This window comes from Caretta caretta, chromosome 7 (genome assembly GCF_965140235.1).
Source record: "Caretta caretta isolate rCarCar2 chromosome 7, rCarCar1.hap1, whole genome shotgun sequence".
Taxonomy (NCBI): domain Eukaryota; kingdom Metazoa; phylum Chordata; order Testudines; family Cheloniidae; genus Caretta; species Caretta caretta.
In genome coordinates this window covers 18,624,412-18,649,182 of record NC_134212.1, presented here as the reverse complement: position 1 = coordinate 18,649,182, position 24,771 = coordinate 18,624,412, and the positions used below count along the sequence as shown (strand labels likewise).

General features: G+C 45.1%; 1 protein-coding gene across 5 annotated transcripts in view; it reads left to right on the top strand.

The window, feature by feature from the left end:
- SRGAP3 (SLIT-ROBO Rho GTPase activating protein 3) overlaps positions 1–24,771 on the top strand; it is a 226,838-nt gene that overhangs the window by 126,579 nt on the left and 75,488 nt on the right. For all 5 annotated transcript variants that reach the window (XM_048858312.2, XM_048858315.2, XM_048858313.2 and 2 more), the window contains 2 exons: positions 10,470–10,632; positions 23,739–23,801. In XM_048858312.2, coding sequence (XP_048714269.1) covers positions 10,470–10,632; positions 23,739–23,801 — 226 coding nt within the window. The remainder of the gene's footprint in view (positions 1–10,469; positions 10,633–23,738; positions 23,802–24,771) is intronic.

Sequence of the window (24,771 nt, the reverse complement as noted above, 5' to 3'; positions counted from 1 at the left end):
ATTCTGCTTGTTCCAGGGCTGCAGTCGGGCTCACTCGCGGACGCGTTTGCGATCCCGTGGAGAGGGGGCTTGATGTATCCCTTCCCCTCGCGCCCCTTGGTGCACAAGGTCCTGCTCAAGGTGCGCAGGGGCAGGGCAGTGGTGATCCTCATCGCCCCAGCCTGGGCCCGCCAGCACTGGTACACATCGCTCCTAGAGCTGTCGGTGGATGCCCCAGTAGTCCTGCCCGTACACCGGGACCTCATTACACAGGATGGCGGGCGGCTTCTCCACCCAGACCTGCAGTTACCGCACCTGACGACGTGGAGGCTCTGTGGCTAAACGCCTTGGAGAGCCAGTGCTCATTTCCTGTGCAGCAGATTCTGCTTGACAGTAGAAAGCCCTCTACCAGGGTGGCCTATATGGCCAAGTGGAAAAGGTTCCTGTGTTGGTGTGAACCCTGACAGGTGCGGCCGGGCCAGGCCCCGGTGCAGGCCATTCTGGAGTACCTCCTGCACCTCAAGCAGCAAGGGCTAGCTCTGTCCTCACTCAGAGTGCACCTGGCGGCCATCTCCGCCTTCCATCCGGGGTTCTCAGGGGGCTCGTTTTCTCACCCAATGGTGGGGCAGTTCCTTAAAGGGTTGGAGAGGGGGTTCCCGTACTCCTGCTCCCCAGTCCCTCCATGGAACCTTAACCTGGTCCTTTCTAAACTCATGGGACCCCCTTTCGAGCCTCTTGCTACCTGTTCTCTCCTCCACCTTTCCTGGAAGGTGGAGTTTCAGGTTGCCATTACCTTGGCCAGAAGGGTGTCTGAACTGAGGGCCCTCACCGCTGAGTCACCATACACAGTATTTCACAAGGACAAGGTGCAGCTCCGGCCCAAGTTCCTCCCTAAGGTGGTGTCCCAATTTCATCTGGGCCAGGACATTTGTCTGCCGGTGTTCTTCCCGAAACCCCATACGGACCCAAGTCACCGCAGCTTGCACACCTTGGATGTGCATCAAGTGCTGGCGTTCTTTTTGGAGCGCACCAAGCCCTTTCGCAAGTCCGTGCAGCTGTTTGTGGCTGTGGCCGACGTAAAAGGCCTCCCAGTGTCGGCGCAGTGGATTTTGTCTTGGATTACAAGCTGCATCTGGGCGTGCTATGAGCTCGCAGGTGTTCCGGCCCCAGCGGTCATGGCCCACTCGACCAGGGCGCAGGCGACATCCATGGTGTTCCTGGCACAGGTCCTGATCCAGGAGATCTGCAGAGCAGCCACCTGGTTCTCGGTGCACACCTTCACGACCCACTATGCAGTCAACCAGCAGGCCAGAGAGGACGTGGCAGTTGGCAGAGCGGTCCTCCGAGCAGTTGTTCCGTGACTCCTGCCCTCCTCCAGAGGTAAGCTTGTAATTCAACTAATGTGGAATGGACGTGAACAAGCACTCGAAAAAGAAAAAATGGTTACTTACTTTCTCATAGCTGTTGTTCTTCGAGATGTGTTGTTCACGTCCATTCCACCACCCACCCTCCTACCCCTCTGTCGGAGTCGCCGGCAAGAAGGAACTGGAGGGGGTCGGGCTGGCGGGGGTATATATGCGGGGTGCAGTGGTGCCATTCAGGGGGCCCGCCAGCCCGATGGGAGCCGCTAAGGGAGAAAGTTTCCGATGCTCGTGCACGCAGCGCGCGCACACCTAATGTGGAATGGGCCTGAACAACACATCTCGAAAAACAACAGTTACGAGAAAGTAAGTAACCGTTTTTTATGGCTAAGGCTATGATTTTGATGGGTCAAGGGCAATAAATAAAAAAAATCACTGAAGCCGTGACCTGTCCCTGACTTTTACTGAAAACATCCCGGACAAAATGGGGAGGGAGGAGGGTCTAGCACCCTGCCCCCCCTGCAGTGACTGGGAGCTGCAAGGGACCCCATTGCCTAGTGGCTGTGAGGGGTCCCCCTGCCGCCCTCCAGGGCTGGGAGCTGCAGGGGGTTCCCCGCTGCCTGCGGCAGCAGGGGAGCTGCATGGCGGAGGGCTGCGGAGGGCCCCCAGCCTGTCCGCGGCCACTGAGCAGCTCTGGGGTTCCTCTGCCGTCGTTGTCTGCTGGGAGCTGTGGGGTCCCTCTGCCACTGGCAGCGGTGGCTGGGAACTGCAGGGGAGGGGTCCCCAGCTGCTTGCAACAGCTGAGCCGCTGCAGGGGGGACCCCTGCCAGTGGCGGCAGCTGGGCAGCTCAAGGGTTGCAGGTGGCTGGTCAATTGCGGGCGGGTGTCCCCCCACCCACAACTGATATTATAATGAAAATGTTTGGCATTTCCATTCTGCCGTAGATTTTGAAATGTCAACTTTTGGTTCTGATTTGGAATGAAAACAAATTTCCAGATGTCAGAATTTCCCACAAAACAGACATTCTGTTTCTCGACTATCAGTAGTTGAGCTTTGGTCTCAAGTCTCTGAGCAAACTTGGATACCATCTACTGCTGGACAACCCATGGCAGGGACAGGTACTGATGTGCCTGCCCCAGAGGCATCGTGTGGCCCCAAGTGAGAGTTAATCTTTCATCATCTTAGAGGGTCCAATCCAACACCCATTGAAATGGATGGAAGTCTCTCCATTAACTGCAATGGGAGTTTGGTTTAGGCTGATAGTAACTCTTAACTATAAACTGGCATATTCACATTATGCAGAAATGTTTCCTATATGTGTTAACACCTGATTTTAAGCACTGTAGGAAGCAAGTTTGCTCCAACAACACTCTAGACTTGGAAGTCCAGTCTGACAGACTGCATGACTCATGGGATCTTTTCTGAAATTAAGTAGGCTTAATAGAAATAAGTGAAACAAACAAGAAAACTACCCCTCCATGTATAGCATTCCATAGTTTGCCACAGTCACAATCAGTCTGTTCCTCTGCCCTCCACCCCCAGTCTTCTTCTGAAGCATCAGGTTTGGGCAGGATGCTGGACTGGATAGATTAAGGATCTGGTCCAATATTGGAAATCTTACGTTGCTTGGTGTCATTGCTGGAAGTAAATAGAACCGGTCCAGAGGCTGTGAGAGAGAACCCAAAGGAAAGGTGGAAACCAAAGCTTTTAGAAATTGGAGCAGAACTCTGGCTCTGTGTCGAACATCACAAAAATGAATGAGACCTCTGTCCCATGTGTGCATGTAATGGCTCTGAATCCTTCGGAGATGGGTGATCTCAGTTGTTACTGCTGTTAAAGCAGCTCATTGTGGGTTCATTAGTTTTGGCAGACAGATGGAGGTAGGAGTAGCATCTGGCGGATGGACTGAGCAAGCCCTGGAACATACTGTGAACATCTAATTATTAGTAAGTTCCAAACAAGTGCAGCTGGAGGGTTCCAATTGCCCTATGTTAATATAACTGCAAGGCTAAGATGGGATCAGGCTAGGGGAAAGGTTAAAGCTACTGTCCATCTTTGCCCTTTAAATGACATTTTGTTCTTTATTCCATATAAAGAAGAGAGTCCTAGAAATTTAGAGATGGAAAATTCCTTTTTAGATCCCATCTAGTCACTTTGCCTCTCCGTGCCTTGCTTCACTTCTCTCTGAAATGGATATAACATATCCCCTTTCTCACTGGCTATAACAAAGCTTCATTCATCAATAGGATTTATGTTAATAACCTTACATCAGGTCTCCAAGCACTTTACAAAGGAGGTCAGTATCATTATCCCCTTTTTACAGATGGGGAAACTGAGGCATAGAGCAGGGACTGATATGACTTGCCATGGTCACCAAGTGGCAAAGGTGAGATTAGAACCCTGGTCTCCTGAGTCTTAGTCCTGTGTTTTCTCCACTAAACTACGCTGCCTTCCCTTGAATATATAAATATATGTTTTAAGGCACTGTGTAGCGTTTTGGTGCACTTTCTAAAAATGCTCCCATCCTGTGGTGGTTGTTTAGGTTTGTTTTTTTTCTGCTATAGTACCTAGTTATTCAGTGGGAATCTTCCTGCAGGACAGGAGCAATGTTCAAATGTCAAGGCCAAGTATAATCTTTTTTTTTTAAAGAAGGAGACTTACTTGTAAGAGTATGTTTGTTTCAAATGTCTTTTTAATAGGTTATGGCTTGGTGAAAACATCCTGCCCTCAGTGCTTGCATTGTAAACTATTAATGCAGGGGTTCTCAAACTGGGGGTCGTGACCCCTCAGGGGGTCATGAGGTTATTACATGGGGGGGGGTCATGAGCTGTCAGCCTCCCCCCAAGCCCTGCTTTGCCACCAGCATTTAAAATAGTGTTAAATATAAAAAAGGTGTTTTTAATTTATAAAGGGGGGGTTGCCCTCAGAGGGTTGCTGTGTGAAAGGGGTCACCAGTACAAAAGTTTGAGAACCACTGTATTAATGGGAATGGCATGCTCAGCTCAAAGGTGATATATGGCCCTGAGTGAGATGACGGAAGTGGCCACTTTCAAAGCTGTGTCTCCGGGCGATTTGAAGGCTGATTGAAACTGGAAATAGTAACTGGAATTGGAGGAGGGGAGCTACATAGTGGGGTCAGAACAGCTCTTTTTGTGATGTTGTTTTGCAGTCTACTAACTCTTCATCTTTCTGTCGCCCGACAGAGACAGAGTCCAGTTTCCAGGGCTTAAATCAGCTGGAGCCATCCAGAGCAGAGTCCAGTAAATATTTTCAAACCCATAGGAGCCCCAGTGCACCCCACAGGGCTGAAGCCCTGAGCTCTGGGGCTCTGGGAAATAGTCTGTGAGAATTTAAGCCTTGCCAGTTTCCATTAGTGCTCCAAGGCTTAGCCATCCTGTCAGTGCAGCAGTCTGCTGCTGAGTAGTGCCGGGGGTGGCAGTTTAGCCAGCCATATTGGTAAAAGGTTTCTTCTTGTGCTCTTTGAAAAATGCAGGCGGGACCCCAAGCACCTGGAATCCAATACAAAAAAAATCTGTAGGGGGTAAGACTTGGTCCGGAACAGTCAGTGTGACTGAGCTGGCGGAAAACTGGTGCAGAAATCTTGGCGTGGAAGTTTAGCTGCCGCTACTCCTACTCTGAAGAGCGGTGGCACTTCACCCCACTAGTGGTGAGTAGAGAGCCGGTTCTGCCTGAAACATGAGTGTGGTGTTGGGAGCATAACCAGATTGTCCAGAGCATGTCTTGATTCAATACACCATCCCTGCAACTTCCACAGGTGGGGCTGCTATGGAGCTTGGGTAGAAATGAAACCTGAAGGACGGCAAGCACCTGGTGGTGAATTCCCATCTTCTCTTTCCCCTCAGGATACCTGTAGCTCCCTGTCATCTTGAGTGAATGTGAACAGTGAATAATGTAACTACTGCTTGGAGTTCGCAGCTTTGCTTTTCCAGGCCAAAATGAAAAATAGACTTTACAACATGATATTTTTTCCATTGAAATGGCTGGAATTACAAGAATGGAAGGACCTTCATTCCAAACTAGGAAAAGTGAGGGATGCAGTGCACTTGGTGTTTTCCCTTGGCATCCTTGTCCAGAGCATCAGAGGGACTTCTCTTTGCTTTGCAAGGTGAAATGGGCAGAACGTGATGAGCTATGGGAGGCTATTGCCACCACTAGCAGTGGATTTGGCAAGCAAGTTGTCTTGGCTGCTCAAGTTACCATTGTAACTGGAAAAAAGAAAAGGAGTACTTGTGCCACCTTAGAGACTAACCAATTTATTTGAGCATAAGCTTTCATGAGCTACAGCTCACTTCATCGGATGTATTCAGTGGAACTGAAGGGAACAAATCCATGAATCATTACTGTGGAAGTCCAGAAAAACAGGCTAGAACATGTACCTTTCATCTCTAACAATATAACTAAGAAAACAAGAAGCAGCCCCATCACGGTAATACTGAGTGACTGGAAAAGAAGATCAGAGTGCAGCGTAGTGTCAGACTCCTTGGCCCATCTGAATGTGAGGAGACTCTGTCCGAAAATAAGTGCTTTCTTTGAGATGATTATTCCTATTGTAACCTATATTATAACCTATTGTGTCTGTGATGGAAACTCAGAGAATTGCGAATGGCAAACTTGAAGGAGAATCTAGGACTAGAAGAACAATGAAGGTTCCAGAGGAAAAATGGAAAATTTGTCTTAACAAACCAAGCTATTTATGAGCATAATGCATTATCTGTCCACCTTAGTGTTTCCCCCATTCACTTTTCCTAGTTTGGTCCTTTCCAACCCACATGGGTTATGCTGCCCAAGATGATTGGGGAGGGGTGTTGCCCTATGTTTACACAGTGAGGTGCTCGGTGCTCCACTTCTGTCTGGACCACATAGAGGTCTGTGAGTCGGCTGCTAACCAGGCTGGGAATTTGAACTTGGACAGTAGAAGCTCATGGATTTAGATCTAGCGGTCTCTGGTTCAACCCGCAGCCTGTGACCCACCCAAGGATGTCATGTTATGTATCTCTTATGCTGACCATGAGAGAAAGTGACATGCTCCGAGCTCTGCCAATGCACGCAGAGGGTTCTAAGCTGCATCTCTCTATCTATACGTGGGCCATGTAGCCCTAGGCCAGGGGTTCTCAATCTTTTTCTCTGAGGCCTCCTCAACATACTATTAAAAATTCCATGGCCTACCTCTGCCACAACAACTGTTTTTCGGCATATAAAAGCCAGGGCCAGCATTAGGGGGTAGCAAGCAGGGCAACTGCCTGGGCCCCACGCCACATGGGGCCCCGTGAAGCTAAGTTGCTCAGTCTTCAGCTTCAGCCCTGGGTGGTGGGGCTCAGAGCGCCGGGCTTCAGTCCCGTGTGGTGGGGCTTCAGCTTTCTGCTCTGTGCCCCAGCAAATCTAAAGCTGGCCCTGCTTGGCAGCCCCCTGAAACCTGCTCATGGCCCCCTTGGGGGCCCCGGACCCCTGGTTGAAAATCACTGCCCTAGACAATGAGGGATATGCCTGACAGTTGACCTCCTAAGAGGGTCTCTTTCCATCAGGCTGGACACCCAGGATGGCTGTGTAAAAGGTGTTTACATGACAGTGGCTGATGCACTGGGGATTGAATCAGGGACCTCCAGAGCTATAAACAAGAACTGCTACATTTTGAACTAAAGAGACAGGACTCTCTAGGTAGGACTGCAGCAAAGTCCTACCATCTGTTGATTGAGCACAGAGAGGGACCTGGAACACACATGTGTCAGAAGGTTACATTGGCTTTTAGCCAAACCTAGAGACAGATACAGGTACCTCAGTCTCAGTGGCTGGATTATCTGGGTATATTTTCCTTTGAAATTTGGTACTCTCCTGATCAGCCTGACAATTGAAGGCTTGGGCATAGGACCTCAGGTTATCAGTCTCTCAAATGGATGGAGTAATACTTTCCCACCTCGCAAAGGGGTTGTGTGAACCAACGGATGTTTATGAAGCGCTTTGAGACCCCATCTGAGAATAGCTTTTTAAAATATTACATGTGTATGCAAAGCGATGGATTGTGTGTTGGACAAAACATTGCTGGAACTTCCCCCACTCTATTTTTGGTGCAAATTTGCCTTAAAATAGTCATTAATCATGACTTTGTTAATAGCCAAGTGGAGCGTGAGGTTCAGAGAAGATTTAGACACAGAAATAATAAGTCTGTCTCACTTGCTGACTGAAATTTTGCCAAGTTGGTGCGTGGGGGGAAAAGAGCTGAATGCCAGATTTGTGTAGTTAGAAACCCTCCCAGCAAACTGACTGGTGTCTGCTTCCTAAACAATTAGAGAGAGCAGACCAGGCAGTCACCAGTTCACCATGACACTACTAGGGGTCATTATCAGAATTCTCACGTTATGAGATTATGATGTATTGTATTGGGAACGAACACTGATGAAATACATTCAGCTTTACTGTTATATCAGGCACACTGCTATGACCTGCACCTTCTGCTGTATAGAGAGGCTTCACTGTGTTACTGAAGTGTAATTCTCCCCTTGCAGGCCACGCGTTTTTTTAAAGGCCTGAATATCATTACAACATTGGTCCCCAAACTGTGGGGTGTGCCCCCCTAGGGGAGCGTGGCGGGGCCTGGGCCAATCCTCATGCGGGGAGGGGAGGGAGCACCCCCCCCAGCCACTGCCCCCGCTCATTGCCCGGCTCGCGGCCTCAGCCACTAGCTGGGACTCCACTGCTGGCCTTCGCCCCTGGCCATGACTCCTTTCCCAGACCTGTCCCCAGTTCAGGGGAGGGAGGGGCACAGACCGGGGTAAGGGGCACCTAAAAAGTTTGGGGACTACTGCATTACAAAGTGACAGAATGCGCAAAATGTGGAGAATGACAGAATGCGCAGTCTGAACTCTGGGATGGACCTCGGTTTCTTTCCCAGGAGGGGAAAGGGAAGAAACTACTGGCTATATAAAACAGATTATATGTGAAGATGTCCCTATTCAGCTAAGCACAACCTTGTCTCTGGGGTCAATGATCAGAAAAGCTCCATTCCATGGAAAATTCTTCTGTTTCGCTGGCTTCAGGCAACTGTAGGAGGATAGTAAATAAGGACAAAGCTGTGGGTGAAGCTTAGAGAATCTGAGTTGCTCAGCTTGTGGAGATACTTAACTGAAAACTGTGTGTGTGTGTGTGTATATACATGTTTATATTTAGGCTTGGAGTTCCTTCACTGATGAAGAAATTTAAGTCAACAGCTCCTTTCTTGCATTATCCTTTTTTAAACATGTGGGGTCGAGCCCCAAAGTCCTTACTGGTCCTTAGCAATATTGTCAGTGCCAAGCATTTAAAAGTCATCAGTCGGGCCTTCCAGAAACATGAGATTTGCTTTCAAATTAGGAGATTAAAAAAAATAATGTGCTCTTTCTGTCTTGTGGTTAACGTCTTTTGAATGTACCTTGGACACCTTTTCAGGCTTTTCTCCACAACCATCATGGCTGGAACATTTTTAATGAAAGCTGAGATTCTCTGAGTCACCTGAATCCAGGAACTGAGGCCTTAAGAAAAATGCTAAATATTCTGGGACTTGCAATGAAATCATGAGAGTTGGCAACACTGGCTTGGATTCTGAAACAATACTTCAAACATCACTCCTAGTTCTAAACGTGCACTTTTTTCTTGTTTATTTTTACAGTGCCTAGCACTGTGGAGCCTTGATCCCAGATTGGGGTCATACAGTAGTAATAAGGTCTGTGATGCAAAAATATGACAGGTGGCCTCTAATATAAACATTTTCTTGCAAAAACAAAAGGTTCTCGTCACTGGAGTGTGCCTACCCTGGACACCCCCTGATGAGGGAGTGTAGCACACTAAGCAATTTCTGCCCCAATTTCCTCCTCTCCAGGGTTTTCAGTATCTCCCAGGGGTTCACGTTGCTCAGCTCTCTAGCTGGGTTATGCTCAAAGTTCAGTTCCCTTTCAGGTTAACAAAAGTCCAAACAAACCACTTCAGCCCTCAGCTCCAGTTCTCACCTTGGAAGTCAGCAGGCAAGTTGCTCTCTTGTTCTCCTGTGTTCAGCCCTCTGGCTTTGGCTCTCTGGCTTGGGGAGGTCAGTTGGCAAATCCCTGTGCTGCTCTCCTGCCTTCATCCTTTCCCCAGGAACCTCCTCTGGGTTCCTTCAGGGATCTCCTCCCAGCTCTGATCGTCCCTGATCCTTTAAATCTGCAGATCTCTAATCCCTGACCTGTCACTTGGCCAAATTAGGAACATACCTGGTGGACCTGTTTGAGTCCTCTAAAAGTGTGTACATTATAATAGAATAGTGTAATAGAATAACAGCTGAGAGAGAAGTTCAGCAACTCCCAAATTTTATTGGTGTCACCCTCTTAAACATTTGTTGTGTAGTCAATTAATGGATGGAACATCAAGCTCACATACCACAGATTGGGAGCCCCCACTGAAGTCTATCGCTCTGCCAATAGTGTTCTTAAAAGCATATAATCTGGTATTCCAGCATTGTATTTTGTATTTTTCATTTGATTTTAGATGCACATCTTGGGGGTCGACAGCTCTCTTCATGCTCGCTGAGATTGCTTAGTGGCAAACACTTGGTCTCATACTCTACTGTTCATTCTGATTTTTCTCTCCTTTGAAAAGCAGTGGTTCTCCGGAACTGCCCTTGTCTGGCTTCTAGGATTTGGGAACTTTCTGCTTTGCACTGTTGCAATTTGTGTTCCAATGCAGTGTGCAACCACAGACCTGAGGAGATTATGGATGTTGGTAACATGAGATGTGATGACCAGCCATCCCATCCACAGATCTGCACATGTGAGGTTTCACATTCATTTAGCTTTGGGTATAATAAATGCATACAACGAAATAACACTTTTATGGATATTTGTTATGAGACCTCACATTTCATTCTAATCAGCTGTGCACAGCGGGAACAGCTTGAATCCAGAACACATGCTATGAATGGCAATCAAGTAGTTAATCAAACGCTGCACTGGTTTTAGTGAAAGTTACAAGGCTAAGTTCAGACCTATTTTGTTAGGCGGAAGGGATAGTAGCAGATTTACTCAGCGGAAGATGACTGTATCAGTATCATTGATAGTATCCACTTGTGAATTAAACCCCTCTTTGAATTATTCATGTTTCCCCAGGAAGGATCAGCACCTCCTTTCCCCTGTGAATTGCTGGTATCTAGTTTTGACCCAGACTCGGCGAGAGAGCAGAGATCATGCTACCCTGAATGACATCTTCATGAACAATGTCATTGTCCGCCTCTCGCAGATCAGCGAAGACGTCATCAGGCTCTTTAAGAAGGTAAGCAAAGCAATGGGCAGTTTTTATTAAGGAGCCATCCTTGCATTGCTCTGTGAAAAACTAACTTCCTATGAGATTGTGCACAAACTAGAGATCCGTTGAAGATGGGAGAATGATAGTTTGAACCTGCTTTAGATTTTGGGTTTGAGATCAGATGTGAAGTGGGGATAGTAATAGTCACTATGGTAAAGCAATCTGAAATCCTTAGATGAAAAATGCAAAGCTCTTAAAGCATATTAGAAATAGTGTGGATGTGGGAAATGTAAAAAATCTTGCTTTTGCAGGAGCTAAAGAAACCTGCAGTGAAATTCCAGCCCTATTGAAGTAAATGGAAGTTCTGCCACTGACTTGAGAGATCAGGGCTACACCTCTTGTTTCTGGAAAGTATCTCTGAGAAATGGAGGAATCTGGGAATTGAGACTCCCCAGTTCTCTTTCTAAATTCCTGGCCAAAATTTTCTTCAGAGCATCCATGGAACCAATCACAGATACAAATGCAAACACACTGGACCCGTCTGATGGCCTTCTGAAGAGCTTATAATTGGAGCACAAGTGTAGTATTTTATTTTCCATACTGTGTGGCTGGCTAATTGCATGTGAGTGAATAGGATCAGTTCCTTGCCCATAAAGTCTCTTCTCGCTTTAACAGAATTGGACTGCATTGACATTGCTCCAATCTCGATTTGGTTTCAGCTGGGTTTGAGGTTTCAGGCTAGTTATAGTGTCAAGGTTAGGATTCAGGTTCAAATATTTGGATTTGACATTTCCAAAATGTCAAGCTGGGCTTGTGAGATTCCAGCCCAACAGTAATCTCATGGGATCAGGTGGTCTTGTGAGCTTTCTGACATCCTGAATGGTGGGAATCTGGTAGGATGAGCAATTACTATTAAAATTCTGCTGCCATGGACCAAAATCTCCTGAAAATTGGCCATTCTTATGATATTTCAGCCATATCTGGGTCTAAACTGTAACACTTCTGATTTTTGGATCTGACTTGGAACTGAAACCATAAGGGCAAAAGTTTGATTCTGGTGGCCTGAAATTGAACAGCCTTCTCCTTTCTCTGCCCCGTAACTGCCTTGGCGTTTGAAGGGGTTTGGATTCAAGGGTCCATTGTTTGCCCAATTCAGATTTAAGTAGGACTCAAAAGAAGCTATTTACATTTTACTTTTAAAAATTTCCCTTCTACCCAGTTGGTTCCAATGTGCATCTTTGGATGGCATATCTCATTTTAAATCACAGTAGCACATGTCTGTGCTTGAATGGTGACGAGACAAGGGCCTTGTGTTTGAAATATTTCAATCTCATACCAGGCCAAGGTGATAAAATATTTTGTTGACTAGACAATGTTACATTTCTTTGCCTTTTTTTAAACTTAATGGTACAAGTACTTACTGTGTGTTTAAATTGTTCCTCTCTGTCTCTCCTTTCCCCACTCTCTGTTCCTTTTGCTGACAGAAATAAAGTAGCATTGACTCCATCTGCAGCCTGTCAAAGTCAGCACTTGCTTTTAATCAGAAGGAAGCTGCACAATTGAGTTGTGGGGTTGTGTGATTTCACTTGCATTTGTCCCTGGAGGTTTAAATCACAATAGGGCTCACATGTCCCTAGAAATAATGACCAACTAAATCACTGAAAAGGCTTATTTTGTGTCATCATTTACCATTAACGTATATCAGGAGGCTGACCCTTAAGAGGATAAGCGCTATGCTTTAACCCCCTGTGTACCGTTTCAGACAGAAGCTTTAGAACTGAGTTGTTGTGGGTTTTCATTTTTGTCAGTGTTTTGATGAGGTAGTTTAGGCACAGATGAATTGGAGTATCCCAGAAATGAGAAATGGAAAATACCTATTAGATCATCCAATCTAGCCCTGCAGCCAACACGATTGTTCCCTAAAATGTATTTTCCCATGTTTTGTCCAGTGTGGTTTTGAATATCTCAACTGATGGCACTTCCAGTCCTTATCCTGGGGAGAGCATGTCATAGGCTATATTAATAGATGAGTGTCATGCAAATAGGCCAGCACCAGAAGGGTTAAAGGCATCCCTAATTGTTCTTCAGCTGTTTAGTTTTGCTGTAGATTGCTCTTTGATGATAAATTATGGTAACATTTGTTTCCAAGATGTCACTTTGAATCCCCCCAGTCCAGGATTTATTAATGGATTGTGACACACTGGGTGCATAGAGGAACTGGAAGGTTTTGTGACTTCTCCCATTACAAATGTATATTGAGCTCTCATTATGTAAATATAAACTATTGCAGTAAAGAGAGGGATGTATAATTGGTGAGCTATCAGGACCTGCATAATTGAGTTGCATTTGATCAGCACAGTGGTAATTTGCCAACAAAGGTCCTGAGAGGTGCTGAGTTCCTTCACCTCCTACTGACTTCAGTTTAGCTCCCATCAGGATCATCAGCCAGTAAATTGTGGCTTTGTATTTTATTGTTCTCCACTGAAGATCTTTACCCTTCCAATGGTAGATAGGTTTCTGCATGGCTAGCCCAAGGGGCAGCCCACTGGCTTACCTGAGCCTGAGGGAAATGGGAACTTTGGAGAGACTGAGCTGGTGTTTAAAAGTGTTGGAGTAGGCAGGATTTAAGAGAGCCAATAAAGGGCTCAGTTTGACTCCCTCAAATGAACTGTCACATGGGAAAAGGGAAGTTTACACTTACACTTTTGGAACCTCAGGTAAGGTTTGGATTCTGAATTTGGGGCTAAGATTTGGGTTAATTTTTACTTTTGTCTGAACCGCTTTGTCTTTTCCTAATAAAAATGATTTCATAAAAGCTCATGGGGGTGGGGAGGTGCAGAATCAGTGTTAATATCCAATACGTCCTTTATCAGGGAGTATATCCTGCCCTTGCATTGGACCCACTCTTAGAAGCCTCTTTCATGTCTCCCTACTATGATCCAATGATGCTTCTTGTTGTCATTTCCTCCAAAGATGGTTTCTGATTTCACTGCACATCTCTGAACTCTGGAGTCTTCTGGAGAAGTTCAATATCTTGGTTTCTTATATTTATGGCACACTTGTTCTCCTGCTCTGCAGTGGAGCCAGTTTCATTCTAACCTTTCTTGGTGGCCATGATGTTGTCATGGAGATGGATAATTTGAACCCAGTGAGGATCCATAGTTTCTCTAGGACTGAGAATGGAGTTGACTCTTTGATTCTCGAAGATGGCCTCTCAGTGTATTCCCATACAGTAACCATCAGCCTAGTCCTTGGTAACGTTAGGAGACTGTGCAATTCTGTTAGGCATGTCTCTCTCCCATTCCCTCCTCCTGGAACACTCTCTCTTTGACTGAAAGCACTGTTGGCTTTGTTAGCCTTGAACGACGAGGAAAAACTACTTTGAAATCATTCCCTTTCCCAAACCTTGATCCCGCTTTCTTCTTGCATGTGTGTGTGGTGCGTTTTGTTTCTTTTTCTCCTTACCGGGAATTATGAACCCGGAAAAAAAACCCAGATGCAAGCTGCTCTCCTCAGGGAGCTGAGTTATAGTGTTGGTTATATAAATCTGTTTGGAGCTCCAGGGACAAGGATGTTTCCAAGCATCTTGGCTTTTGATAAGGCAGAAAATAATGAGCTTTTCTGCAGCTGGGCTCTGCACCCCCTTGTCACTGGGCGTTTTAGTGAGAGCCAGGGCAAACCAATAGGGCCAGATTTTAAGTTGGTGGAAGTCGACATATCTCCATTGAATTCAGTGGAACTACAGCAATTGTACATAAACAAGGTATATCAGTTTATACCAGCTGACAGTTTGGCTCAACATGTCCAAATAGGAGAATAGTCTCTGTTGTTTTAGGGAAGCAGCAGAAATTATTTATCAAAATCCTTCTATCATGCTAAAGAGAAGTCATATTTCTTGGAAAGCCATTGTTATTACTACAGTGGCCCCAAGAAGCAAAAATCCCATTAGCATTCTACAGTAATGGCCTGGCACTATAGCTTGCAAGAAGAAAGGAAAATTGGAAAAGAGTAAAAAAATTTAAAACAAAAGAAAAAAAGGAAATGAGGAAAGAAAACCAACCGACTTCAAAAAGGAAATGGTTAAAGGTTAGAGAGACCAAAATTGAAGTGTTAATGAGGAGGGATAGGAGCTAAAGGGGGTAAGGGGGTGGGAATACAGCACACAAAATGCAAATAGGGTGTGTGTGTGTGTAAGTAAGTAAAAAGAATTGCATCCTTCCTGCCCCCAGTTTGTATGTTGTCTACTTAGATAAGCTTTTGGGGGTAATCCTCAGTCTTCTTACATGCCTGTAAAATATGTCACATACCCATGGTGCTAATTATTATTTTTCACTAACCTTTTGGAAATAGGCACAGCCTTTTTGCTCAAGCTTTCCAGAAAAAATTCAACTTGAGGCAGACCTCAGTCATGGCAAATTTGAGCCCAAATGGTTAAAGTTTGCCAGAGTTATTCGCCATTGAAAAGAGGGGGTTAACATGGAAAGTGTTCGGCAACCTTTGCAATAGGCATCCCCTGTAATATAGTACTTTGGGCCATTACTGTAGGATAATGGAGTATTTTAGTGGAGTGTCAGTTTCCTTGGAGCAATACCAGGTAGAGAGAATTACTCTTTCATCTGTAAATAGAGCCTGTTGTGAGCTATGTTGTGGTGGAAGCACCATAATTATTTCTCCCTGCTGCCACCTCATGTTCATTGGCTTCAAATGACATTACATCATTATATTGTGACACTTGCATCAGTACTCAATGTGGCACAGTCATTTGGGATGGTGTAAAATGGCTGCCATGGGTTCTCTTTGCAAAGGAAAGGGTTATAATCCCAACACGTTGGATGTGTGAGAAGGTCTAATCAGCACCATTGATCTCTGTAGTATGTGGCAGGTTTCACCCAGCTATTATCCACCTCCCTGTGTTTGGATTTTATCGCAGCAATTAAGTGAATTATGCACCCTCCTCCACTCGGCAATGCATTAGAATCTGGTGTGGAACCTACTGCTATAATCCTGACTGCCAGTTACAGTGCCTCTTAGCTACCTATTTGAGTTGATTCAGGGGCAGGAATGACTCAATATCAAGTGACCCTCTTATATCCCTGACCACTTTGCTGTCCTTCTATGGGCCTAGTAATCTAAAGCCATGGCACTTGTTATAATCTTCACAATAGTTTACTGCAATCTTAAAACCCAACCTCGAGGCCTTTCATTAGTTACTCTAAGGCTTGGTAGTGTTATACTGATGACTTTTATGGTGAAGGAAAAGCCCAAAGGGATATTAAATGTGTCTTGGGATTTTATAAAAAGACCCTGTAATGATATCGCTTTTCTTATTGCACTCGTCTGTTAAAGTTACAATGACAAAGGGCAATTGTCCTCTGGTGGATGTGTTTCCTTGTTAGGTAAAATCCATCAGTCCTCCAAAACACACACATAAATTTCACTAGAATGGCTTATGGTCTGGCACACTGCGTGCTGTATAGAGCCGGTCGAAAATTTCACAAAGGAAAATTTTTCCATTGGAAAATACTGGTTTGTCGAAATCAACACGTTCCTGATATTCAGATGAAAACCAGGCAAGTTCTGCCTGATTTCCTGACAGCTCATCTGCTTGCGTCCTTGGCAACCTGCCTGGCAATCTGATGAGAAACCAAGAACCTGTGATCCCTGGATCCCGAGATCACAGCTCTGTGGCAGTCCAGGGTTTTGAGGGTTCATAGCTCCATGGCTCGCTGCTCCAGAATCAGGGATCTCAGGGATTCCACTTCCTCAGCAGCCCCAGGCTGCTTGACTCCCCCAACAGCTGAGTCCCTGATTCCCCTGGTAACCTGGGGATCCAGATGAAAAATTCCATTTTGGTTCTCCCCAATAGAATTTTTCAGAATTTGTCTCCTGCAAAATTTTTTGACTCCACCTCCCAATTCGGAATAATTTCCCTCCCCCAAAAGTTGAAATTTTTCATATCGGGAATATTTTGTTTTCCAGCCAGCTCTGGTGCTGAACACTGGGATTGTGTATTCAGGTCCAAACAGAAACATGAATACTTACAATACAAATATCCCAGTGCCACTAAGAGGACTGTGACAAGGGCATTTCGGACATATGGGCGAGCCGTTTCAAAAGTGGCCTCTGATTATGGGTATCTCCATTTTTGGGTCTCCAGTGGTGAGACACAACTTTTTTTATTTTATTTTTTTCTATTACTTGTGCCACTGGTTCTACTTCTCTCTGGCAACCAAAATATTTCCCCATTAAAAAAAAAGGATTTGCAAGCATGGGCAATGTCAGATTAAAACCAAACCAAAAAAAGGAACTCTTTTGTGTCCAGTGTTCCTTTTAAAAGCTCAGAGGCTGCTGTTTTCCTGCTCTGAGGTGGCTACATTTCAGCTTGTACATGACTTTGGGATCTGACTGTATAAATTCAGTTTTTATTGATGGGTGGTTTTCAAAAGGTTTTGGTTCAGGTCATAAAGTGGTAGGAATTAGAGATGGGGGAAAAAACCTTTTGGATCATCCAGTCCATTCCCTGCCTCATAAAGGTTTGTGCCCTGCAGTATAATTTCTAGTTCATTGTCAATCATTGTCATTGGGAAGCTATTCTGCAGTCCCCAAAATGTCTTCATCTGAACCTTTAGGAGCTGCAAACCTGAGCTGGATTCTTTATCAGGTTTCTGGTACTTCCTCCTTTGACTGAAGCTGCAAATATCATGAGAAAGCCCCTTATCTCTGTATTTCAGTGCATCTGGTCCATGATGAAAGCTGGAGGGGCATGCAGTGAAAATGGGAAAATAATAAGGGGTGGAGGGAAAATGTTAGCTGAACATTTCCGCACCTTCAGAATGGATGGCTGTGCCTTGTTCTAGAAACGGGCCAGGGTTTGAAGAACTCTGATCTGTTTTGTTTATTTTTAATAATCATCTTTGGGAGGTATGGGCATCATCATGTGGTTTAAGTGTAGGGGAGCCAGGCACTCCAGAGTTCTAATCCTGACTCTGAGAATGACCATCAGTGACCAGGGGAGGTCTGTTAACCTCTCTGCATCCGCTTCCCCGCCACGCATATGAAGACAACGGTATTTACCTCATATATGGGATGCAAGAGTCAACTTATTAATGTATAGAATACTCTCGTTTGGTAAGAGTCATCAGGCCAAATCATCCACTTGGCCTGGAGACAAGCTATAAACTAAATGAGTCCCTGTCTGGGAAGTTTGCAGTCTCCGTGGCATCATCCCTCTTTTCCCGGATCCACTGGAATCTTTCTTGGGGAGGTTGGGCTTCATGCCTGGAGTGTGTGTTTTTCTCATCCCTCCGACGTAGTCCAGAGTGAGATGATCATTAAAGTGTCCTCTCTGTGCACTGTGGCCCTCCCTAAAGGGGTTGAGCCGTGTGTGTGTGTGGGAAGGTGTCCTGAAGCACTGTATATGGACGGGCCCCCTGTTCAGCCATCCCTGTCCTCTAGCTTATCTGTATTTGCAGAGATGAACTCCCAGCCTACTCCATGAAGGAGGCGAACCCCACCTTTGAGGTAAAAAGAGAGAGGAGACTCTGCTAACGAAATGTTCCCAGGCTTCTACTCACTCATGTTCCACATAGGAGATGGTCTGGGCCATTATTAGTATTACTGATAGCCTCTGAGTTTATTTCCTTCCTAAGAATGGTTATTGAAGATGATCCAGTTTGATCTCCTGTCCGTACAAATCGGTGTCCCCTCTTCAACCTCAGCACATTGTTTTGGTAGATGCCTATGGTGGTTGCTGTCTTATGAGGGGGAAGCACTACAGGTGCAGACCCCCAGAAGGGGTTCTGTTCTCCTTCCCCAGCTTCTCTTAGTTTGTTTTATTAGGATAGAACATAGGGAAAAACATAACAGACACACACATTGCTGTGCTTGAAATAATTAGTGCTATGTTATTCCCTGAGCTGGGATTTAATTACTTGCCGTGACAGTGAAGTGAATTTGGTTATGTTTTGTACTGCAATATTCTGGATGGAAACCTAATGACGATATGGTGTCTGCAAATAAGGAACTGCCTTTTTTTTTTTTTTTAATGCTCACTCTCTGTGTTGTCAAGGGGGCCGCACTGTATCTTGCTGTGCTTTTTTTTTCTTTTTTCTTTTTCCCCTTGCAGCAGCAGTGATTTTAATAAGGGCTCCTAAACTGAACCCATCTTTAGCTCTCGCTTGCTTGCTCCAAGTAACTGCTTTCTAATAGGAATGGAAGGCATAAATCAGGCAGCTAAATTAAAGGTTGGATTTTTGCAGATGGTGCCAGCGAATTGGAACGCGCTGCCTGACATTTTGACTTTGTCTCCTCATAAATAGATTTGGTGTAATTTTTCTCTTGTTTAGAAGAGAGGGGGCAAACTCTGAAGAGATTTGAGTGTCCTTTGGCTTCTTGCCTAGCTGCATTTGGGAAAGGAGCCAACAGTGTGAACTAGTGAGCTGTTGTCTTTGAGATCCTGGCCCCTTTACCCCAACCACTCAGAACAGCAGGGCTTTCCATGCAGTGTAGAGCTGGTAAGCAACACTAAGCTCCCCACTCTGGGGTGAGTTTGCGGGTGATGGAGGACAAGGGGCCTATTAGACATCCAGGGGGCAAGACAGCACAGTTCAAAGTAGAGCAATCCCAAGGGCTGTTCTGACTTGTGTTATAATAGGACTGCTCTGGTTCCCAGCAACCTCTAGAGTCTAGAAAGTGCAAATGAAGTGCTTCTAACTGAGCCAATTTTTAAATGTGCTGCACACCTGCAGCTCCATTTTCTTCAGTGGAATTTGTGGGTAAGCAGCACTTCTGAAAATCAGGCCACTTATATTTAGCTGGATTCAAGAGCCTAATTTTAGGTACCCAGGTTTGAAAATTATGGCCTCGCTGACTTGCCCGCAGTCACGCAGGAAGTCGGAGGCAGAAGCAAGAACTGAATCCAGGAATTTAGAGTCTTGTTTCAGTGTCTTAACCACAAGACCACCCTTCTCCATTTAGTTTGGGAGGGGTTTAGTTCAGGGGTTTTGGCTTGGCAGCTGCAAAAGATTAGAGGTCAGCTATGCAGGTCAGATCTCCATCTGAACTCCTTCAAACTCAGAGTATTTGGAGCTTGAATTTTGGGTTAGGCCTTTTGCTGGTGTGGGAAAGGCTAAATAGTTGAAATACTGGGTGTCTGGGTTGAGCTGTGAGTGAAACAAATCTTTGTTAACTCTATGTTAACGGAAGGCTACTGCTATGAATAGCTGGAGATTTTCACTGCCTCAATTTGGGGGCCCAATTTGAAACACCCTAAAGGAGCCTGATTTTCAGAAAGCAGGGTGTACTTAGCTCCTTCTGAAAATCCAACCTCTTTAAGGTATCCCAGTTTAAGCACTCAAAAAGCAAGGCACACCAAATTCCTAGTCACTTTTGAAAATTGTATTTTATTCTTATCTGAAATATCATTCAGAGTTAAATTGCAGCCTGTTAATTGGCTATCTTCTCAGCTGCACCTGCATACTAAAGACTAATTTTTAGTAATCTAAACTTAAACTTTTTGGATGTGCATAGGTTACCCACGCAGCTGTAATTACAGGTCTTCTGTCTGATGTGGGCTTCCTTGGTTAAAGCCATCCAACCAACAGACCCAGGAGATGTTGCTCATACTAACTGCATGCACAAACATATATTGAGTTGTCTGAGGAACTCTAAAAGTGACTGCTTAGTGTTTTGGGGGTCTATACTTTATTTTAAACCTGTCTTCAAAATATAACGAACGTACTAAGGCCAAAAAAGAGTCCACAGAGAGAATCTGGATGTAATTACAAAAGAAACAGGAAGTAGTGGATGCACATGTGCAGTAACATCCAACCTCTGGATTTTTAAGTGAGGATTTGACTTTGTTTGTGGCCAAGAATAAATCAGCATCTCCCTAAGAAATGCCCTCTCCTGTGAAATGTTATATTCATATTGTGGGAGCTGGGAGGCTATATCATGATTAAAAACTCCATCTCCTTGTCTGGCAAAATAAAAAAATTAATTGATACTGGGATTTCAGCCTCAGGGAGCACAGGATGCCAAGGAAAAATACCCATGAAACTTTACATTTACGATGGACTGTCCTCCCTAAGCTTTCTAAGGCCCTGCCAGTGCTGGAGTGGAAACAGAGGCCTTCATTATGTGGCACTGAAGTGGTTACTTTTGTAGTGTACTGCCTCATTTGAGAAGTATTTTGACTGATTCTCATACAGACATTGATCCACCCAAAGTGAAATAAAGGAAGGGCAGATGTGATCCTGTTCGTTTCTACAAGCTAAGCAGGATCACTAGCTGAATGGGGGATTTCCTGCAATCACTTACAAAAGATACTCCAGCACATGGTGTTAGTGACTCTGCAGGTTGCACTCTGCCCGCTAAATTGGTACTGAAGCGAAAACCCTGCATGATGTCTGGGAGTGCTCTGCTGCTAGGTATGCTGTCTTTCCTGACCGTTTGAGCTCGTTAAAGATGAGATGGCATTTTTTACAACGGTTAACCTTGGGATCCTGGTGAAATTTCCATATTTGGCATTTATATGCTTCCAATCTCAATCCCCTATGTACTTTCAACTGTATGCAGTATTCTTCAGTTATGCAGTTGTTGCTCTGTGCTGCTAGGCCATTACTGTGTTTCTCCCCAGAGTTGGCTGCATTTGTGTGGTGGATTAAGTGATACCTGGATATTAGTTTAGATTACAGCATGTAAAATTTGGGATGCCTCAGAATGAAAAGTGCTAGTTAAACATAAAGATATAAAATGCTATTGCAGCCATCCGGGGACCCAACTGCCCTTCTACCTTCCTGTCTCCTAACATTGGACAGAATCCCTGAAATGAGAAACCAGAAAAATGTTAGACCCACAGCGTTCAGTGTTGAATGGCATGAGTTATGTTAGCAAAATAATATTTCTATAAAATCAGTTTAATGACTGTGGATTCACAATGCAGAGAAATTACACCAAGGTCCTGATTCTGTGAGATGCTTAGTGCCTCCTGCTGGAATGGAAATGCCCTCAGCTCCTCCTGAACACAGAGGGAGCTGGGGCTACTCAGAACTTCGTAGGGTCAGAGACGTTATGAGAAATTTTTTCATCCAACTGTATAGACCTCTGTATCGCACTCATCACCATGGTGTCTGAAACCTGGTTTGGGTGATACAGGGGCGAATGAGGAGTGCAGTAATTGAGAGGTGCAACATGGATGTACAGGTCTGTACAGTGGTGGTGTTATTCACATCTACATTTATGGATTTTATTTGAATAAGGATTTTTAAAAAAAATACATGGAAATAAAAGTCTTGGTTAATTTGCGGCGGCCCCTTGCTAACATTCTAGGTGCAGTGAAAGCAGAAAACATCTGTATTTTGGTTTTCAAGTTTATAAATGTGAAAAACAGAGTCCTGAAGTGTATTGGCAGCCTACTTGATGGTGTCATTTCAGTTTCTGAAGCAGGAAGGATATGAGACAGGATTTGTAGAAGTGTTGTAAATAAAACCCTGGGAGCATTCCCCACGCCACGGGGGAATTTCATTTCTAAAATACACACGTAATTAAAGTCTACACATTTGGTTGGTGCTGAAGCAGAGCAAGGGATGGAAAATCTTGTCTAGGAAGCAAGTGGAAGCAACAGAGGGCAAATCTGGGTGGGGGCAGAATGTGTTTTAAAAAGGCATTGCCAGAAACCTTTTGTGCTGCCAAAATCTACCCGCTCCTCTGTAAACTGAGAAAAGGAAAAACCCTGCAAGCATGAAAGTAATGTGAAAAATGCAGCTAGATAGCAGCGGCATTTTTAAGTTGCTGTGTTTTGTTCTCTGTGGGATGGGTGTGAATGCATCTGCTAGGGATTAGCAGGATTCACTTGGACACAAGTGATGAAGGAGTTTGGAACAAATACATCTCATTATACCATGTTTCAGACCTTATTTGTTAAAAAAAAAAAAAAACCCCAACAAAACAGATGAACTCCCCCACCCCAGATATTTGGCATCCCTCCAGTGTGGAACGCCCTCGCTGCTTCGCTGTGCGGAACCACCACCCAGCCCAAACCCTCACCTCTTCCATTATGCCCGTGATCAGTGAGTCCTAAGAGTCACCATATTCCTGAATTGTAATCCTGTAACATGAATCCCTTCCCGTCTCTGATATCGATCTGCTGTTGCCCATCACCATATTATCTGAGCCCCTTCCTTCTGTTCATCACCCTCCCCTGACCCCACTGATTATGTTGCAAGTGTGTCACATCATTGAAAGGGGATGTCGTCATCCCACAATCCTTTTTTTTTTTTTTTTTTTCAAACACACTGAAGATGCATGGTTACTGCAGCAGAACTCACTGGAGTCCAACATGCTTATCAGAGGTTTGCTAGATTTTTGCCAGTGTTGTAATTGCGATGGCTTCTGTGCTACCTGCCTGGGCAGAACACTGAGTGCTTGACCTAACCTTGCCCTGATGAAAGGGGCTGAATAAACGTGCACTGTGGTGATGGAAGGAGGTGTTTGTTGGCATTCCGTCAGAGTGCCGAGCTCCCAGCTGCGGCAGGAAGAAAGAACTGACAAGTTAGTTAATAGTTGAAGACGAAGGCCCACATCCCAGGCTACGGCTGAGGTGTATGCAGTCCAGCTCAGGATGGGGCATGTGGCAAAGTGCCTTTTGCTTTCCTCTAATCCTGGGCTGGCTGTGTGCCAGTGTGGTCCCTCAGCATAGCCAAGAGCAACCCAAAGGCTGGATTAATGTACACCTGCTAGCCCCAAGGCACCAGTACAGGCTCTGGGGATCAGCTGAGCCATGCTTTCTATCCCTGGCCGCACCCCCCCCCACCCCCCTGCAGGGGCGAGCTGGCTCATGAATCTTTGTGCCATTGAAGGATCCACCTCTCCTAGGCAATCTTCTGGTGGCTGGCAGTGCTGGCCTTACAGGCAGGGTCTGCCAGCAGCACAGCAAAAAGCATCCAGAGCTCACCTGACAACGAGCAGGGCTGAAAACCATTAAGTATTATGTCATGTAAGCATAGAACCGTGCAAGGTCGCACAACTTGTTCGTTTATTCCCTCCCCCCCCAAGTGTGCTGACCTTTGTAAGAAAAAGTAAATATTGTGAACATAACAGAATCTTAATTTATCTTTCAATGTTTTTTGTCCTAGAGTAAAGAAATTGGTCTACAGATGCATGAAGAACTCTTGAAGGTCACCAATGAGCTATACACGGTAAGTAATGTGTTCTTCCTACTCTTCTTTAAGCTGTGTAGTGAGGATTCCCTTATTCAGGATCAGAGTTAATGTAATTGGTTATGTACAGTGTGAAACAGTTACTTTTGGAGGCTCCCTCCATCCGTGTTACAGTTACTGCCTTTTTAGGTTTTTTTTAGTTGTTGGAAATACTGGGTTTTAAATCGGGTTTGACTAGGGCAGAGAAAAACTTACCAGCTGTCCTAGTCCTACAGTGGAGAGATTTTAAAAGCCATGGATTTAAGACCATATTATAGATCACATGATCTGATTCTTGCAGTTAAGTGGAGTGGAGGCCCCTCAGGCTGCTTTGGGTTAGATACAATATGATCTTTACTCATTGCTGTAACGTTCAAACCTGCTGGGGCTTTCCTGATGCTGCTTTTACTCCTTTCAGAGTAACAGCCGTGTTAGTCTGTATTCGCAAAAAGAAAAGGAGTACTTGTGGCACCTTAGAGACTAACCAATTTATTTGAGCATGAGCTTTCGTGAGCTACAGCTCACTTCATCGGATGCATACCGTGGAAACTGCAGCAGACTTTATATATACACAGAGAATATGAAACAATACCTCCTCCCACCCCACTCTCCTGCTGGTAATAGCTTATCTAAAGTGATCATCAGGTTGGACCATTTCCAGCACAAATCCAGGTTTTCTCACCCTCCACCCCCCCACACAAATTCACTCTCCTGCTGGTGATAGCCCATCCAAGGGTGAGAAAACCTGGATTTGTGCTGGAAATGGCCCAACCTGATGATCACTTTAGATAAGCTATTACCAGCAGGACAGTGGGGTGGGAGGAGGTATTGTTTCATATTCTCTGTGTATATATAAAGTCTGCTGCAGTTTCCACGGTATGCATCCGATGAAGTGAGCTGTAGCTCACGAAAGCTCATGCTCAAATAAATTGGTTAGTCTCTAAGGTGCCACAAGTACTCCTTTTCTCTT